The 19,424-nt window shown below is 44.0% G+C and overlaps 1 protein-coding gene across 4 annotated transcripts in view; it reads left to right on the plus strand.

Annotated features, from left to right (window-relative positions):
• The window catches only part of STX17 (syntaxin 17), a 324,080-nt gene that overhangs the window by 195,502 nt on the left and 109,154 nt on the right, over nt 1-19,424 (plus strand). For all 4 annotated transcript variants that reach the window (XM_073678415.1, XM_073678417.1, XM_073678413.1 and 1 more), the window contains one exon: nt 959-1,163. In XM_073678415.1, coding sequence (XP_073534516.1) covers nt 959-1,163 — 205 coding nt within the window. The remainder of the gene's footprint in view (nt 1-958; nt 1,164-19,424) is intronic.

The following is a 19,424-nucleotide window of genomic DNA, read 5'->3' on the forward strand; positions in this document are numbered from 1 at the left end:
TTTTCTCTCTTTAATTCACCAACTTACACTATTACTTAAATTACTATTATTGACCATATATCATTGTATTGCTCCCATTTACGCTCTGACCCCTCAGATGAAGCTAACGCGAAACGCGCATCAGGGGTGCTTCCTTCGGTGCCTATTCAGGTTTTTTGACATATATACCTTGTATTTGCCACATTATTGTCTTATATTATGTCATGGATGCACAATAGGCCATTTACACCCCTGGTGGTGGTTGGGTATGGATGCCAATAACTTTGACTAGCATATAAGACATGTTTATACAACTATGCTTTAAACCTATTGCCACCTAGCGGTGTACCTTATACCTGTGTAGGAATTTGTCCCACTATTTTTTGATTGGTCCTCAGTAGTCCTTTCTTTATCTACTAACATTAAGAGTGTTGGCTACAGTATATAAAAACCTTGGTTTTAATTACTCCTTGTGGCCAATGATTAATTCAGTTTTTCTATTTCAGTCATCAACCCTGTCTATATCCCCCTGGTCTGTACTATGTCTTCATGTTTTTTATGTTTATGCTGTTTTTACTGTTGTCATTTTGAATTAAAATTTGTGAATAAAGATTCACATATTTATATTTTTACTATTAAAAAGATTCACATATATATATTTTTACTATTACAGTAGTACTCCGTTTCTCTATAGGGTTTTTTTTTTTACTATTACGTGCCGATGCATCACACACAAATCGGATTACAAAAATATTTAAAAACAGATCGTAGTGCAACAAGATAGGAAAGAAGTTAAAGGGAAGGAATACTTTCGCAAGCAACTGCAGATGATGTTACTGACAAATTCCCTTTAAGTAGTTGATGATTGCCTCATAATAACATAATTAATAGTAATAAAGTAATGTACTGTAATTATCCATATATTAAATATTATAAAGTACTATTAGAGGCTGAGTCATGTTTATTTTCATTCTATCAGCAACTTCGAGCCAACATGCAAGACATGGAAATGCTTTTTCTAAAAGTAAGGAATGAAGATATCCAGGCCTTGACAAAAGTACTGCAACCAGTGAAAGATATGGCTTTAAAATCCATACGTGATTTTTTGGAGATTCACTCGAAATCAGTTAAAGATTTACATGAAGAAATTCACTGCACTGTGCCAAACAGTGAATCAGCGAAAGGTAGGTTTATTTATTTATTTTTTCAGTTTCACATTTTTGGTCATACCCCTTGTGAGAATAGTCCGTACTGTTTTTCTACAAAGTGTATAATTACTTGTAAATGTAAGCCTATGTAGAAATGGTGTTCTTATTTTGTAATTTTTTTTAAAACTTTATTTTTAATGTAAAATTAGGATGGACACATGCAAGATACCTGCTGGGCACCCTTGCAGGTGTGTAGACGCGACATTATCAATACAACTTATCTACCAATTTGGAATTTACCAATGCTGGACAACCCCTTTAAATTAATAATATCTTTAAAATGGTCTGGTTAATACAATACACATTTTAGATACCCACCTAGTTGCAGACTTTCCATTTTTTTTCCACCAAGCTGCACTTTTGGTTAGTAAGTACAATGTTTCCCAATGTAGGACATAACACATCCTGTGTTTAGTTCAGGTGTGTAAAACGGGCTCTACAACTGAGCCCGCACCATACCTGACAGATGCCGGCTGTGTTACATAGCCAGTATCTACCATTTTTTTATTTAACTGTCTGCCACTATGAGTATCTAATAATGGCATATAAATGACTGGTTGCCAGTGCATGTTGGCTTTCTTCGGGTATTTTGCAACAGAAGTGCAAGGTGACAATGGATTGTAATGTCAAGAAAGAAAAATCAAATTGCTATTTTTAGGTCAGTGCACCTCCCACAAACTGCAGTTGTAAGTATCCAAGACGTTGTAAATATGTAAAAATTCAACAAAAATATTGGCTCGCCATGCAAAACAGTAAGCCATCACACAAGTCCATCAATGAAAAAATAAAACGCTACGGGTCTAAGAAAATGGAGACCCAAAACACATCTTTCTTCTATTTTTTTTTCTATTTCAATTCAATACTTCAACTCGACCTTATAAAATCAAGCCATCATATTGCTATATTGATGAAAAAGAAAATGTATGATTGTTGGAATAAAAAAAAAAAAAATAGCTACAGCAAAAAAGATTCAATTGATCCAAACAAAACAACCAATAAGCAAGAAATATATTAGCCAATTGCATATACAGTTAGGTCCATATATATTTGGACAGAGACAACATTTTTCTAATTTTGGTTCTAGACATTACCACTAGAGATGAGCGTTGTTCAGCGAACACTAACGATTTGAGAAAAATTCGGCTGTTCGAGGTTATGTTCGATAACTGTTCGTGCACCAAAATCATAACTGGATTTTTTCTCAGTAATGATGAAAATTAATGTTAATACGCAGTTTGAGTGTACAGCGGGGTGGGGGGAGGGGCAGGGGATGGATCTCTGCAGGAATAATGAAGATCTCCATTTTTTTTTCTCTTTCCCGCATTTACAGTGGGGAGGTGCAATCTGTCAGCCTATCAGCAGCGCACACACGGAGCGAAGTGCTTTTTTTCACACAAGCAAGGGCATGTGTGATTGGCAGTGTATGTCACATGTCCTTGCCCTATAAGACCAAGCCATTTTCCCCGTCGCCACCATTTTCTCACTGCTGCAGCTGCGTGTTAGACGGCACCGCTGTTGCTGTGTGCGCTATACCTTGTTAATTTCAAGCCAATTTTCGCACAAATCTACAGATAGCTTGGGAGTAGGGAATAGTTGTGATTGCAGTCCTTTTAAGGACTAGGTTACAGCATTTCCTACGACTTTTATCAGGCAGGTCTGTGCTCTTAAATAGATAGATTGTGGGAGTAAAGACTAATTGTAATTGCAGTCCTTTTCAGGACTAAGTTACATCAGTTCCTATCAGTTTTTGCCAGGCAGGTCTGTGCCAGTGCTGTGCAAGTTTTTTTCACAGCATTTGGCTAAATCTAGCAAAGCTAATCCTTTTTGGCCTATTGCAGAGTGTGTTAGTCAGTGGAGTAGCCTATCTGTGTTGCAAGCTACACCACCTGTGTCTAGAATACCAATTTTTTTTACTGCACCTAGTGAAGTAAAACCTTTTGGGCATAGCATCATTCTATTAGTCCATCTATACTGACCTCCATCAGGTTGCAAATTGAATATAATTTTTTTCTGCATCTAGCTCTGAAAAAATATTTGGGCTTCTAGCTGTGTGTGGGACTTGTTCTATTAGTCCATCTATACTGACCTCCATCAGGTTGCAAATTAAAAATAATTTTTATCTGCATCTAGCTCTGAAAAAATATTTGGCCTTCTAGCAGTGTGTGGGACTTGTTCTATTAGTCCATCTATACTGACCTCCATCAGGTTGCAAGCTGAATATAATTTTTTTCTGCATCTACCTCTGAAAAAATATTTGTGCTTCTAGCTGTGTGTGGGACTTGTTCTATTAGTCCATCTATACTGACCTCCATCAGGTTGCAAATTGAATATAATTTTTTTCTGCATCTAGCTCTGAAAAAATATTTGGCCTTCTAGCACTGTGTGGGACTTGTTTTATTAGTCCATCTATACTGACCTCCATCAGGTTGCAAATTAAAAATAATTTTTATCTGCATCTAGCTCTGAAAAAATATTTGGCCTTCTAGCAGTGTGTGGGACTTGTTCTATTAGTCCATCTATACTGACCTCCATCAGGTTGCAAACTGAATATAATTTTTTTCTGCATCTACCTCTGAAAAAATATTTGGGCTTCTAGCTGTGTGTGGGACTTGTTCTATTAGTCCATCTATACTGACCTCCATCAGGTTGCAAATTAAAAATAATTTTTATCTGCATCTAGCTCTGAAAAAATATTTGGCCTTCTAGCATTGTGTGGGACTTGTTCTATTAGTCCATCTATACTGACCTCCATCAGGTTGCAAACTGAATATAATTTTTTTCTGCATCTACCTCTGAAAAAATATTTGGGCTTCTAGCTGTGTGTGGGACTTGTTCTATTAGTCCATCTATACTGACCTCCATCAGGTTGCAAATTGAATATAATATTTTTCTGCATCTAGCTCTGAAAAAATATTTGGCCTTCTAGCAGTGTGTGGGACTTGTTCTATTAGTCCATCTATACTGACCTCCATCAGGTTGCAAACTGAATATAATTTTTTTCTGCATCTACCTCTGAAAAAATATTTGGCCTTCTAGCAGTTTATGGGACTTGTTCTATTAGTCCATCTATACTGACCTCCATCAGGTTGAAAATTCAAAATAATTTTTTGTCTGCATCTAGCTCTGAAAAAATATTTAGCCTTCTAGCAGTGTGTGGGACATGTTCTATTAGTCCATCTTTACTGACCTCCATCAGGTTGCAAATTAAAAATAATTTTTATCTGCATCTAGCTCTGAAAAAATATTTGGCCTTCTAGCAGTGTGTGGGACTTGTTCTATTAGTCCATCTATACTGACCTCCATCAGGTTGCAAATTAAAAATAATTTTTATCTGCATCTAGCTCTGAAAAAATATTTGGCCTTCTAGCAGTGTGTGGGACTTGTTCTATTAGTCCATCTATACTGACCTCCATCAGGTTGCAAATTAAAAATAATTTTTATCTGCATCTAGCTCTGAAAAAATATTTGGCCTTCTAGCAGTGTGTGGGACTTGTTCTATTAGTCCATCTATACTGACCTCCATCAGCTTGCAAACTGAATATAATTTTTTTCTGCATCTACCTCTGAAAAAATATTTGGCCTTCTAGCAGTGTGTGGGACTCATTGTATTAGGCCATCTATACCAAGCTCCACCAGCTTTTAAATTAATAATAATTTTTAGCTGCATCTAGCCCTGAAAATAATTTTTCTTCCCAATAGTGGTAGCAATAGAAATATGGGGCGCGCTCCTGGCTTACAAAAATATACGCTTCATAACAAAAAACACCAGCCTACCGCACTGCATTAATAAGATGGCATCATCGTCTCTCCCAGTGCTAGGCCTACTACCCAGGCTAGCATTCCTGTGCCTAAAACACAATGTATGGGTCCGCGCTAGCCACTATGTTGAGGGGTCTAAAGCTGCTGCTAACGCTTTATAACAATTCAATTGGCAGATTTTCACAGAGCTCTTCCACAACGCCCACCCATCGGGCAACAGTTGCCCACCTTCCCTATGGGATCTAGTGGCGAATAGTTGATGCCATTAATCAGAGCGTCAGTTGCCCCGTCGACGTGGCAAGCATACGGTAAGGCATGGGAAGAGTGGACATGACTAGTAGCAGGCAGACGGGTTGACCAATGTGAACAAGCCAGATCACAAGTCACCATAGAATTTCTCCACCAGCTAATGATGAGGGGCATATCAGGGGCGTCAGCGCAGCGGTGTCTGACTGGAGTAGCATTTCACTTCCAACTACTGAATTGGGGAGATGTGAGAAAGATTCATCATCAGACAATCCATAAAAGGGTGGAAAAGGGGTCAGCCAAGTCAGGAGTGTAAACGTCCCGTCCCGTGTCACTAAAACTGATTTCTCACATCATATCCCTAACACCATTAACATGACACTCACAATTTGAAGCAACACTACTGTCTACTGCATTTGTGATCGCCTTCTTCGGGGCGCTATGCATAAGCGAATTAGTCCCTCAATCCAAAATGACCACCAGTGGAGGCTTATTACACCAGGACGTAGTCATAGCCAATAATGCAATACGTCTACGCATACACAAATCGAAAACGGTTCCAGCGGGCAGGGGCACTTGGGTACTTCTACAACCCACAAACGGTACACTGAGTCGGGTAACAATAGTAAAAACATATCTAACCATCAGATCACAAAGTAATTTCTTCCTATCATACATTGATGGAATGCCATTATCAAGATACCAGTTCCAAGCTATATTTAATAAATGCATAACATCGGCAGGGAACCACCCCAAAGATTACGGGACACACTCATTCCGCATAGGCGCGGCCACGGAAGCAGCAAGAGCAGGACTGTCAGAAACGGAAGTTCAGAGGATAGGGAGATGGCGATCCACGTGTTTGGCAAGATACATAAGACCGGACTTGTTATCCTAACGTGGTTTGTTTCTTTTACAGGTGACGCTAAGCCAACAGTGTGAGTGATAGGCCACTCGTATATATATTGGGCAGAAAAAAGGGCGAAAGTCCGCCCAGGCGGGAGGAAATTAGAGTTTCATAACACATATTTCAACTGGAGAGGTATTAGAGGCCTGCTGTGGCCACAGGTACTAATGGAGGTAATCAAGGTAGGGAGAGAGGCAAGATGTCCGGTCATCTTAGTTATACAGGCCGGGGGAAACAACCTAGGTCATCACAAGAGCGCATAACTAATGGCAATAATGAAACTAGACACTGAGCGCTTCAGAGAATTTTTCACAAAACTAGCTATAGTATGGTCAGAGATTGTGCCGATAGCGGTATGGCAAGGTGCGCGAGACATCACGGCCATCGAACGGACAAGGCGGGTAATAAATATTCGGATGGCAAAATTTAGAACAGACAGAGGCGGTGTAGTGGTACGACACCGACAACTGGAAGGAGATAAAGCAGGCCTCATACGGCCCGACGGTGTTCACTTAATGGACTTTGGACTGGACATATTCCTGTCAGGACTCCAGGACGGAGTGGAACAAGCGTTAAGAGTGATGGGTGGGGGTCAGAGTCCTGCCTACGAGTACGCAGGATCCTCCGTGGCCTGGAAATAGAAAGGACATGTTGGAGAGTTACACTTGTTGGCCAAGTTGCCGGAGTGGAGACCCAGGGCATGCTGCAACAAGCTGAATTATTTTAGAAATAAAATGCCTTTCTAATAGAATGAGTATAAAGAGTTAATAAAGCTGTGACCGATCCTCACCCATCCAGTTGTAAGAGTTACATTATTGTATTGTCAAGGAAAGGGGGGCAGTAGGGGGGCTGAGCGTCTGGGTTTGGTTGGGGGTCCCCACAGTCTGCCTAGGCTAGATGCATTTAAAAATTCTTATTATATACACAGGCGGTGCCGCTTGCTTCGCAGCTGGACTACTACGCCCAAAGTATTGCCTAGGCTAGATGCAGTTAAAAATTCTACGCTGACTAGCAGACACTGAAGATTTGGAGCAGACCTCTGAGTAAACAGCTCTTCAGACTCAACCATCTGTGTTACCCCAAGCCATAGTGTATGTAGTTTCTTACAGTTAAAAGGGGGGGGGAGCAACCCAACCCACCTGGAATTGACGATGCCAACGTCACGTAAGACACAGCAAGGGGACTCCAAAAAGAGTCTCCATTTTTTCCCAAAATTGTGGCACAGACACCACTTAACCCTAGAACGCATACCTGGGACCTCGCAGTCCCGCCCTGTTAATTGTTTTCTATTTTCTGCAAGATTACTTTAGTTAGAATTTTGAAACTCTAGGTATTCTTCATGTATATAGTTGTTTGTCATTTGAGTTTGAGTTATTCCATGTTATTTGCACACGGGCCTTAAAGGCCCCAGGTATATGACAGTGTAGATTTTTATGGTCATGCGTTCTAGGGTTAAGTGGCATCAATTGCCCCACAGTTGCTTAAAACGGTTGGTGAGGTGATATTACCAAATCCTCAAGCTTTTAGTCTCCCAAAGATAACACAGGGTTAGAAAAGTCCTTGCGAATCCATGATTTGTTCATCTTTATGAACGTGAGTCTGTCTACATTCTCAGTGGACAGCCGCGTGCGCTTATCTGTCAGCACACCATCAGCAGCGCTGAACACACGTTCAGAGAGAACACTGGCTGCAGGGCATGACAAGATCTCCAAGGCGTGAGTGGCGAGCTCCGGCCATTTTTCCAGATTGGAATACCAAAATGAGCAAGGGTCAAGTGACATAGTCATGGCTTCGATGTTCACTTGGAGATACTCCTGCACCATCCTCTCTAGGCATTGACTATGTGTCAGACTTCTTGTCTCCTGTGGCCTTGCAAAGGATGGTCTAAAAAAGTGGTGAAACGATTCCACAAAATTGCTGTTACCAGCAGATACTGTGTTACTGTTACGGTTTGAGTGATGAAGACTCGACAGTCCCACGGTTGGCAAGTTAGAACTGTGAGATTCACTTCGTGCACCACTGGTGTTTTGTGGAAAAGCACATGTAAGATTCTGCAACAGCGTCTGCAGATACTCCTGCATGCGTCAATCCCTTTTTATGGCAGGAATTATTTCGGCAAATTTACTTTTGTACCGGGGATCTAAGAGTGTGGCAACCCAGTAATCGGGATTACTTCGAATTCTGCAATCTGAGGGTCATGTTGCAGGTAGTGCAGCAAGAAGGCACTCATGTGTCTTGCGCATCCAGGAGGACCAAGTCCTTGTTGTGTTGGTAGCGAGGTAAGAATCATGCTTCCTTCCTCTGCCCTCTCCCCCCAACCTCGCACAACAGAAATGTGATCAAGGTCTCCCTCATCTGATGAGTCTTCCATGCCCATCGCCAGTTCATCCTCCACTTCTTCCTCGGCTCCTGCACCTTCCTCAACAGTTTGGCTGCTACCATGCGCCCTGGTTAATCCCTCTCCCCCATCCTCCCATGCCTGCCGCCTTGGTGCTGCCAACCGTCTGGACCTTGGAGATGTTATCCCTTCCGCATACGACTCCTCCTCTACTTCCTCCACCTCCTCTTGTCCCACCACCTGACTCTGAATTCTGTTTAATGTGTGCTCCAGCATGTAAATCACCGGAATAGTCATGCTGATAATGGCATCGTCGTCAGCACTAAACATCTTCGTCGCCATTTCAAAACTGTGCAGAAGGGTGTGTGGAGCCCATGAGGGTTCAGTCGCCACAGAGTTACTGCATCTCACCCAGAGGTGTGGTATCTCACCCTCAGGTAAGGAAGGCGTATGACTCGGGACCCTAACACCTGCATCCAACACATACCCGCAGTGGGGGTAGGGCGAGATTGCTCCTAAGGGAGAGCACAGTCCCAGGTCCCTAGCTGGTGGGAGGGTCCTATGTAGTGGGTGCTTAGGGGAGCAGCTTAGGGGAGCACATGACAGGGAGAGTATAAATAGGAAGCTATCTTAGAAAGAGCAAGCCAGTCAGAGGAGGAAAAGTGACAGGAGCAGAGGCTCGGCATGAGCTCTGCTCCGGAGGCGGGCCTAGCCTGGGAGGCCCAGGACTGAAGGAGAGAAGAGAGGAGTGGGAGCTGGAAGGCTCCAGGAACCGAAGGGACCCTACGGCTACGGGCCGTGCAGAAGGCCACCCGTACTCCCGCTGCTACCAGGAGGTAGAGGGGTCAGGCCAGATAAGGGGAACCGGTCCCTCAACTAGAGGAGAAACAGCAAGGCTCAACTAGAAACCGGAGGCTGCAGCATTTCATGTACTGCAGGCAAAAGTCCACACCAGTCTCACTAAGAAGGTAGCCACATAGGACCCAGGGGACGGAACACAAGTCGCCCGCCAAGGCCCGAGGATACCGGATAGAAGTGTCACTGGGTGTGAGGTGCAGGGAGAAGGCCAGAGAAAGGACACACAGAAGGGGGTCCTGCTAAGTACTCCGGAGCTATCTGGGGGACTGAGCCCCTCACTGAGTACGCACAGCACGACGGGTGAGATTGCTCTGGTACCTGTAATCTGGACTGCAACAACTGTGAGTAAAGATCTTGGGACTGCATCACACGGACTCTGTGTTCATTACTGACTCCCTGCACTACAACCACCATCATCCACCCACACTGCCCTGAAGCTACACTCTTCCTGTGGTGAGTAATAATACCATTGCTGCAAAACCACCAGCTTCAGAGGACTGTTCCACAGCGGCGGCCCCTTTCCCCACACTCCACAGGTGGCGTAGTCGGACATTATAAAATCCATATATACAAATTACCGTTGGATTGACCGCCCTGGGTCACGGACCGGGTCACCGCCACAGTGACTACAACCCCCAGCGTCTACCGGCCCGGCTCAGGGTACCCCACGGCCCAGGGGGCGCGTCAACTTCATAGGTTCCTGATCTGAGACCACTCCTGCAGCGTGATTTGCCCCACCTCTGGATCTTATTGGCCCAGGCTATACATCAGAACGTATTGCACCAGGGCTTGTCGGTGCTGCCACAGTCGCTGCAACATGTGCAGAGTTGAATTCCACCGTGTCGGCACATCGCATTTCAGCCGGTGAACTGGCAGGCCCAACGACTTCTGTAGAGATGTAAGTCGTTGAGCTGCGGGATGCGAACGGCGGAAGTGAGCACACAGCGACCGTGCCCTCTGCAGAAGGCCATCTAGTCCGGGATAGTGGGCTAAAAATTTATGGACAACCAGGTTCAACACGTGAGCCATACAAGGCACGTGTGTGACATTGCCCCGGCGAAGGGCCGCACCCAGGTTTGCAGCATTGTCGCACACGGCCTTCCCTGGTTGCAGGTCCAGTGGAGACAACCATTCATGAAACTGGGTCTCCAGAGCTGACCACAAGTCCTCAGCTGTGTGACTCACATTTCCCAGACATTTCAAAGTAAACACATGCCGTTGAGCCCTGCTGCCAGCATAGTAAGGAGGTGTGCAGGATTCCTTCTGCGCAGTTAGAAAGCAGGTGGCATTACCAGACAGGCTTTCGGTGCAGGTGGAGGACCGAGAGGAGGTTGAGGAGGCAGAAGCAGTGGAGGAACTTCGAGATAAAGAGGATTGACGCAAAACTCGTGGGGACGGTAAGACTTGGACAGCAGCCCCTTGTCCTGCTGTCACCATAGTTACCCAGTGCGCAGTCAGCGACATGTAACGCCCCTGTCCATGCCTACTCGTCCAAGTGTCTGTGGTGAAATGCACCCTGTCACACACAGAGTTTCTCAAAGAAGCGGTGATGTTGTGTGCGACATGCTGGTGGAGCGCAGGCACACCTTTCTTTGAGAAGTAGTGCCAACTGGGCATCTGGTACTGGGGCACTGCGACGGACATAAGGTCTCGAAAATCCACTGTGTCCTCCAGGCGGAAAGGCAGCATTTCTGTAGCCAACAGCTTGCAGATGGTGAAATTCAACCTCTTAGCTTTCTCATGGCTAGGAGGAAATGGTCTTTTACTTTTCCACATCTGAGGGACCGAGGGCTGGCTGTTGTGCTTTGACGGGGTTGAGTAGGGTGTCCCCGGCAAACTGCCGGTCTGTGAGGAAGATGCAGGCGGACATGTTAGGTTGCCTTGATCCAAAGGTGGTGCTCTCGATGTCAGAGAGCGCTCAACACCAGCAGGTGTTTCCACTTCCCAATGAACTGATGACCTGCCAATCACACTGGCTGTTGCAGGTAAAGAGGTGGCAGGTCTGCGTCCAAAAACATGTGTGACTGCTGTCCCCCCAGTCACAGAGGATGAAGAGGCCGCGGATGCACAAGATGGGACAGACGGTGGTTGGCCCAGCCTGCTAGGCCGCATTGTAGCACAGTGAGCTTCCCACTGCAACTTATGCTTCATATCCATGTGACGGTACATGCATGAAGTACTCAAACTATGGATTTTTTGGCCTCTACTTAGCTTTTGGTGACAAATATTACAGATAACACGAGTTGGGTCATCCTTATCGATCTGAATAAATGCCCAGGCTATGCAAGGCTTAGAGCCCATGCGACCTGAAGAGCCACTACGACTTGTGGTCAGAGGCAGAGTTGTGGTTGAGGATGCAGTTGTTGACGTGCTTCCAGTACTCCGTCTCTGTCCAGGAAGGCACAACCTAACCTCGTTGTCAATAGCATCTGTGACGCCCCGCTGCGCTTGGTATCACAGATCCTAGAAGAGTGTATTGATGGAATCCTCCACAAGAGGCCCCCATAAACATTCACACATCTCCACCTTCCACCTCAGACCAGCAGAGGGAGCCCGTTAGGGATATAAATAGGGAAGGTGGAGCTAGGCAGTTCAGTTCCTCTGAAGAGTTCCTGCAGTAGAGAAGCCTAAGAGAGGTCAGTCTGCAGTGGAGCTCAGTCTAGTCTAGAGAACTCAGTTAATAGTTCAGCAGTGGAGCACGAGGCTCCTGCTAGCTAGATTCAGGGAGCCCAGATAGAGCTTAAGGTGTGCCGGCGCCATAAGATCGGTGAAGCGCTGCAAGCTACCGTTAGTGTGTATAGCCTAGTGAGGGCCCGAGTAGGCCGAAGGCGAGTTAGTACATAAGGGGCAGAGCAGCTTAACCAGCTCACCCCGAAGCATTTACCGGACACCGGATCCGAGCTTACCAGGATCTCTATGACCCAGTAAGGCTTAACTGCAATCCCTGGAGAACTACAAGTCCCAGGATCGCTAAGGTGCTGATACGTAACAGAGCCAGGAGACGCTTAGGCCCCACATACTGGCAGCGTGAACTCCAAGAGAAGGCCCTACCACAAGGTCAGCCAGCGCAGGACAGAGACAAAGTTAGGCCTAGCTCCAGGCAGGTCAGAAACTTACTACGCCGAGGCAAGAAACAAGAGGCCCTACACCCGCTGAATGGGGAGGATCCTGATATGCACCCTTCACCCTACAGTGCTCCGGGATGTGCCTGAATTTCCTCCAGTAAAAGGTACTGAAGTGACTACCGTGTCCGTTCCCGTTCTTGCTCTGACCCAGCTGGGTCTCGCCTGTCCTGCATTCCCCCTGCATACGCTGCCCTGAGACCTAGCTCCACCTGTGGGGAGCTATACCATCGAGCTCCCTTATCACGGGCCTCAGTGAACTGCTGCAGCGCTGGTGCTTCTCACCAGATACCACAGGTGGCGTCACGAACTCTTACAAAATTAACAATTATCCACCCTTTTAAAGAGTGACCCCAGGGTACGGGCCAGGGAGTCGACCACCGCGACATCCCCAAGGCCAGGCAAAGGCCCGGGTGACCTCATCGACTGGCTGACTGTGGGTTGACAGTAAGTGGGATCTCCAACCTTGTCATCATCACCCTGTGTGTTATCACACCCGTCGTCCTCAAAGCCAACCTCTTCCTGCCCTGACCGAAAAGTCAAGTTGTCGCTCCAATCAGGTATTTGAGTCTCATCATCGTCTTCATCATTGTCTCCACCAACAGGAGTTACAGTTTGGGAACGAGGGTCTACATTATGCTCAGAACCTTCTTCATCTGGTCCTGGATCCGACTTATAAAGTTTCTGGGCATCAGTGCAGATCATTTCCTCATCTGGATTAACAGAAGCTCTGGAGCAGACCTCCGTTTCCCAGGCTATAGTATGAGTAAACAGCTCTGCAGACTCAACCATCTGTGTTACCCCATACTCAGACGGGCAGCTGGAGACTTGGGAGCTGTGAGGAAGCAAGTGCGATTGGGGTGACACCTCTGAGGACTGGAGTATTTGTGATGTTGAAATTGAAGTGGAGGAGAGCCCACTTGAAGGAGCACTTGATATCCGCTGAAGCACCTGCTGTTTTTGTGCCTCATCTGGAATTTGTAGCGATGGCGTGTCCGTAACAAAGGGATCGTATCACATTGTCCACGAAAAGAAGTCGACATGTTAGTTTGGCTGGAAGATGGTCTTTCTTCTGCAGATGTTACTCCCCCCCCACCGCGGGGTGGCTCGACCCACCAGCGGACAGGCACCAGTATTGGGAGAGGGGGGGCTGGCCGTCAGGGTCCACCGCGGCTCTGGCACAAACCCGACGACACGGAGGTGGCACGGGCAGGAACGGACTGGCCGTGTCGGCTTCTCACTTTTTGGATTTTAGAAGGGCATGACATGCATATATCTGTGTCTCCCCCTCCTTTTACTCCTCCACCTCTTTTCTTTTCGCATGACTATATGTACTTGTCACTTTTCCATGTGTTAGTTATGTCTTCTGAGCAGTTTGTCAGCTTTTGGACACCTTTGAAGGTGTTTTCTATGTGTTTCTATGTGTTTTTGTTTGCCTGCCATTGGTTTTAACGGTGTTCGAAGGTGTTCGACGAACAGTTCGACGAACAGTTCGACGAACAGTTCGACGAACAGTTCGGCGAACACACGGGTGTTCGACGAACCGAACCGAACTCGAACACTACGGGGGTGGCTCAACACTAATTACCACAATGAATTTTAAACAAAACAATTCAGATGCAGTTGAAGTTCAGACTTTCAGCTTTCATTTGAGGGTATCCACATTAAAATTGGATGAAGGGTTTAGGAGTTTCAGCTCCTTAACATGTGCCACCCTGTTTTTAAAGGGACCAAAAGTATTTGGACAGATTAAATAATTGTAAATAAAATGTTCATTTCTCGTATTTGGTTGAAAACCCTTTGTTGGCAATGACTGCCTGAAGTCTTGAACTCATGGATATCACCAGACGCTGTGTTTCCTCCTTTTTGATGCTCTGCCAGGCCTTCACTGCGGTGGTTTTCAGTTGCTGTTTGTTTGTGGGCCTTTCTGTCTGAAGTTTAGTCTTTAACAAGTGAAATGCATGCTCAATTGGGTTGAGATCAGGTGACTGACTTGGCCATTCAAGAATATTCCACTTCTTTGCTTTAATAAACTCCTGGGTTGCTTTGGCTTTATGTTTTGGGTCATTGTCCATCTGTAGTATGAAACAATGACCAATCAGTTTGGCTGCATTTGGCTGGATCTGAGCACACAGTATGGCTCTGAATACATCAGAATTAATTTGGCTGCTTCTGTCCTGTGTCACATCATCAATAAACACTAGCGACCCAGTGCCACTGGCAGCCATGCATGCCCAAGCCATCACACTGCCTCCGCCGTGTTTTACAGATGATGGTGTTTTACATCTGGGCAATAAAAATGAAAAAAGCATATACAGAATGGGAGGAATAGAGCTAAGCAACAGTACATGTGAAAAAGACTTAGGTATACTAATAGATCATAGACTGAACATGAGTCAACAGTGTGATGCAGCAGCAAAAAAGGCAAATACAATTCTGGGATGTATTAACAGAAGCATACAGTCTAGATCACGTGAAGTCATTATCGGTCTTTACTCCTCTTTGGTCAGACCTCATCTGGAATACTGTGTACAGTTTTGGGCACCACATTTTAAAAAAGACATAGACAAACTGGAACAAGTTCAGAGAAGAGCGACCAGAATGGTGACTGGTCTGCAAACCATGTCCTATGAGGAACGGTTGCAGGATTTGGGAATGTTTAGCTTGCAAAAAAGAAGACTGAGAGGAGACTTAATAGCTGTCTACAAATATGTCAAGGGCTGTCACATTGTAGAAGGATCATCTTTATTCTCATTTGCACAAGGAAAGACTAGAAGCAACGGGATGAAACTAAATGGGAGGAGACACAGATTAGATATTAGAAAAAACTTTTTGACAGTTAGGGTGATTAATGAGTGGTACAGGCTGCCACGAGAGGTGGTGAGTTCCCCTTCAATGGACGTCTTCAAACAGAGGCTGGACAGACATCTGTCTGAGATGATTTAGTGAATCCTGCTTTGAGCAGGGGGTTGGACCAGATGACCCAGGAGGTCCCTTCCAACTCTACCATTCTATGATTCTATGATTCTATGTGGTATGCTTTGGATCATGAGCTGTACCACGCCTTCGCCATACTTTTCTCTTTCCATCATTCTGGTAGAGGTTGATCTTGGTTTCATCTGTCCAAAGAATGTTCTTCCAGAAGTGTGCTGGCTTTTTTAGATGTTTTTTAGCAAAGTCCAGTCTAGCCTTTTTATTCTTGATGCTTATGAGTGGCTTGCACCGTGCAGTGAACCCTCTGTATTTACTTTCATGCAGTCTTCTCTTTATGGTAGATTTGGATATTGATACGCCTACCCCCTGGAGAGTGTAGTTCACTTGGTTGGCTGTTGTGAAGGGGTTTCTCTTCACCATGGAGATTATTCTGCGATCATCCGCCACTCTTGTCTTCCGTGGGCGCCCAGGTCTTTTTTCATTGATGAGTTCACCAGTGCTTTCTTTCTTTCTCAGGATGTACCAAACTGTAGATTTTGCCACTCCTAATATTGTAGCAATTTCTCAGATGGGTTTTTTCTGTTTTTGCAGCTTAAGGATGGCTTGTTTCACCTGCATGGAGAGCTCCTTTGACCGCATGTTTACTTCACACCAAAACCTTCCAAATGCAAGCACCACACCTCAAATCAACTCCAGGCCTTTTATCTGCTTAATTGAGAATGACATAACGAAGGGATTGCCCACACCTGTCCATGAAATAGCCTTGGAGTCAATTGTCCAATTACTTTTGGTCCCTTTAAAAACAGGGTGGCACATGTTAAGGAGCTGAAACTCCTAAACCCTTCATCCAATTTTAATGTGGATACCCTCAAATGAAAGCTGAAAGTCTGAACTTCAACTCCATCTGAATTGTTTTGTTTAAAATTCATTGTGGTAATGTCTAGAGCCAAAATTAGAAAAATGTTGTCTCTGTCCAAATATATATGGACCTAACTGTATGTTGTTGACAAGTGTGCAGTTTTGTTTATGCTTTAGTGCTCCCTCACACTGGCATATAATATGGACGAGTGCAATGTGAGAATATCTCTCATTTGACTATGACCAGTGTTGTTCAATGAGACATGAGAAAAAAATCGATTGGCAGCATATGTCGCATGGTGTGCACCCCCATTCAAATCAATGGGTGCGTGCAAAATATCAGACTGCATTAAGATGTCATTCAAGTGCAGTCCGATATACACCGAGACAGGCAATAGAGAAGATGAAGAGATTAATCTCTCCTTCTCTGCACCAGTGCTGCGATTCTCATATGCTAGAGGATCGCATAACAGTAGCATGACACTCGGCTCACACTCGCAGCAGTTTGAGCTGAGTGTCATTAGCATATTGCATCTGATGCTCTCTCACAGAGGCTGTGTGGGCATGATCGCTGCTGGGAGTCAGCTAATTCTGAAAGCTGACACCTTGCACTTGGTGCCAGGAGTGACCCCGCACCGCTCCTGGCACATTAATCCCCTAAATGCTGAAATCAAAGTCGATCATGGCATTTCGGGAGCAGCCAGACGTAAGACAGCCCCTCTTACCTGGGATCGTAGACCCCGTGACGTCATCGCGCCTTCATTCCTATGCTATACAAGCGATCAGCCTGCAAAAAATGAAAGTCCCGTAGTGGGACAAAGTGAAAAAATGAAAGAAAGTAAAAAAAAAGAAATTGTAAAAACTATACAATTTTTTTTAAAAAAATCCCCCCAAAAAAATATATATTGTACCCATAAATAAATATTATAAAAAAAAACAACGATAAAAGTACACATTTGGTATTGCCGCATCCGGAACGACCTGACCTATAAATCTGTCCCACTAGTTAACCCCTTTAGTGAACACAGTAAAAAAATAAATAAAAAACTAAGCTAAAAGGTGCTTTATCATCATACCACTGAACAAAAAGTGAAATAAAACGCGATAAAAAAATGAATCTAAATAAAAATGGTAACGCTTAAAACGTCATCTTGTCTCGTAGAAAAATAAGCCCCCATACAGCTCCATCAACCGAAAAATAAAAAAGTTATAGCTCTCAGAATAAAGCAATGCAAAAAAAATTACTTTCTCTATAAAATAGTTTTTATTATGTAAAAGCGCCAAAACATAAAAAAACTATATAAATGTAGTATCGCTGTAAACATACTGACCCAAAGAATAAAGCTGCCTTATCAATTTTACCACACGCGGAAGGCATAAAAAAACATAAAAACAATTCCTGAATTGTTGTTTTTTGTTTATTCTGCCTCCCAAAAATCGGAATAAGAAGCGATTACATTTTTTTTAACATGCACGAAAATGGTACCAATAAAAACGTCAACTTGTCCCGCAAAAAACAAGCCCTTACATAACTGTCAGCCGAATCTGAAAAAATTATAACTCTCAAAAAGATGCAAACACTAGTCTTTGCAAAAAAAAAAAGTTTTTTAGTGTGTGACAGCCTCCAAACATAAAACCCGATATAAATCTGGTATCGCTGTAATCTCTCTGACCCAAAGAATAAAGTCGACTAATCATACCGCACGAGGAACGGTGTAAAAAATAAATAAAACCAATTTTTCACCTGCTGCTAATTTGTTCATTCTGCCTTACAAAATTCGCAGTATGACTCGGCTCACATTTATCCAGGACTGTGCGCTCTCACTATGTGTTTCCATTTAAATCTATGAAATATGCGATTCAGATGGAACCCCCGGCGGAAGATTCCCTGTAATGACGCAGATGGCGGCACCGTGGACGCCGTCTGGCCTGTGATCCGGCGATGTCCGTCTTTTTATTAGGAGTGCAAAAAATTGCCATCTACCACAGTTTTGTGAACCTCTGAGAAAAATGACACTGCTAAACAGTGTAACTCTGCTGCCTCATTGTAGTGAATAGAAACAAAAGAAATTCTGGGCAACACAATTCATTATTAATCAAGACTCATACAAATATTAATTCCTCAAAGCACAATTGAGTCATACATTTTTTTTTATGAAAATAGAAATATTTAATTAAACAATAAGCATACAAACATCTATTAAAGGAAGGGCTGTGCACAATAGCAACAGCCCAAGAGAACAATTCCTCCTTGATATTACTGTACTACAAACTTTTTTTTTTTTTTAATATATAATTTTTATTAATTTTTTCAAGAAGAAACATAACATACCAAATTAAGGTGATAATCAAATACCTGTTCGCAGAGAGGGTATAAAGTGATAATTCTTACATGTTTGATTGGTAAAGCAAAACAATATAAAGAATATAAGAACTTAATAACAATGTAATTTACATAAGTTTAATTAACATGCAATCCAGTTGATACTCTGATTTATTGAAGCCATCTTGTTAAATTAGACAACCTATGTTAGTGTTATAGACCTTTACCAAATGATCCCTCCATTCCACTCCCCCCCCCCCCCCTCAATCCAGGCGTAATGGTCCTAGGCTAGCCCCAAGATCTTCCAGAATGTACCACGCTGTGGAAGTGAAGGGTTCCACCATTTTCTTTTTTCATTTAATGTGCAGCAATTTACAAGAAACTGTTTCCATTTCGGAAGAAATTTGCCAGCTTGCGTTTACTTATTGCTAAGGGCGTCTTGTTTCTCTATTCCCATAAAATGTTGGGTTCTAGCCAATATTTAAGTAATTGTTTTTTTTGCCAGGATAAGTAGGGTGTGGAGCAATGTCAGAGGGTTTCCCCTTTTCCCCTCAGGGTTTTCTGTGTTGTGCCAAAAATTTAACAAGGCTAGATAAGGGGAAAGAGTATAACCTGGACCCCATGTGGTGTTGATCATAGCTGATACTTGTCCCCAATATGAAACTGAAGCCGGGCATGACTATAGGCCGTGCATGAGGTCGGAGAGTGGAAGTTGGCATTTAGGGCAAACTGTTTGAAAGCGGGTCTTTTTTTAGATATGTTAAATGCATAAATGGCGCCATGCATGATTTTATATTGCGTTTCTCTCCATGTGTTTTCTTATTAAATTCCAGCCTGATCTGATCTTATCAGAGATTTCCACATCCTCCAACTGTTGTCTCCAATATTTGAA

This window comes from Phyllobates terribilis, unplaced genomic scaffold, assembly GCF_046119375.1.
Source record: "Phyllobates terribilis strain yellow unplaced genomic scaffold, ASM4611937v1 Scaffold_4__5_contigs__length_816908805, whole genome shotgun sequence".
NCBI lineage: Eukaryota > Metazoa > Chordata > Amphibia > Anura > Dendrobatidae > Phyllobates > Phyllobates terribilis.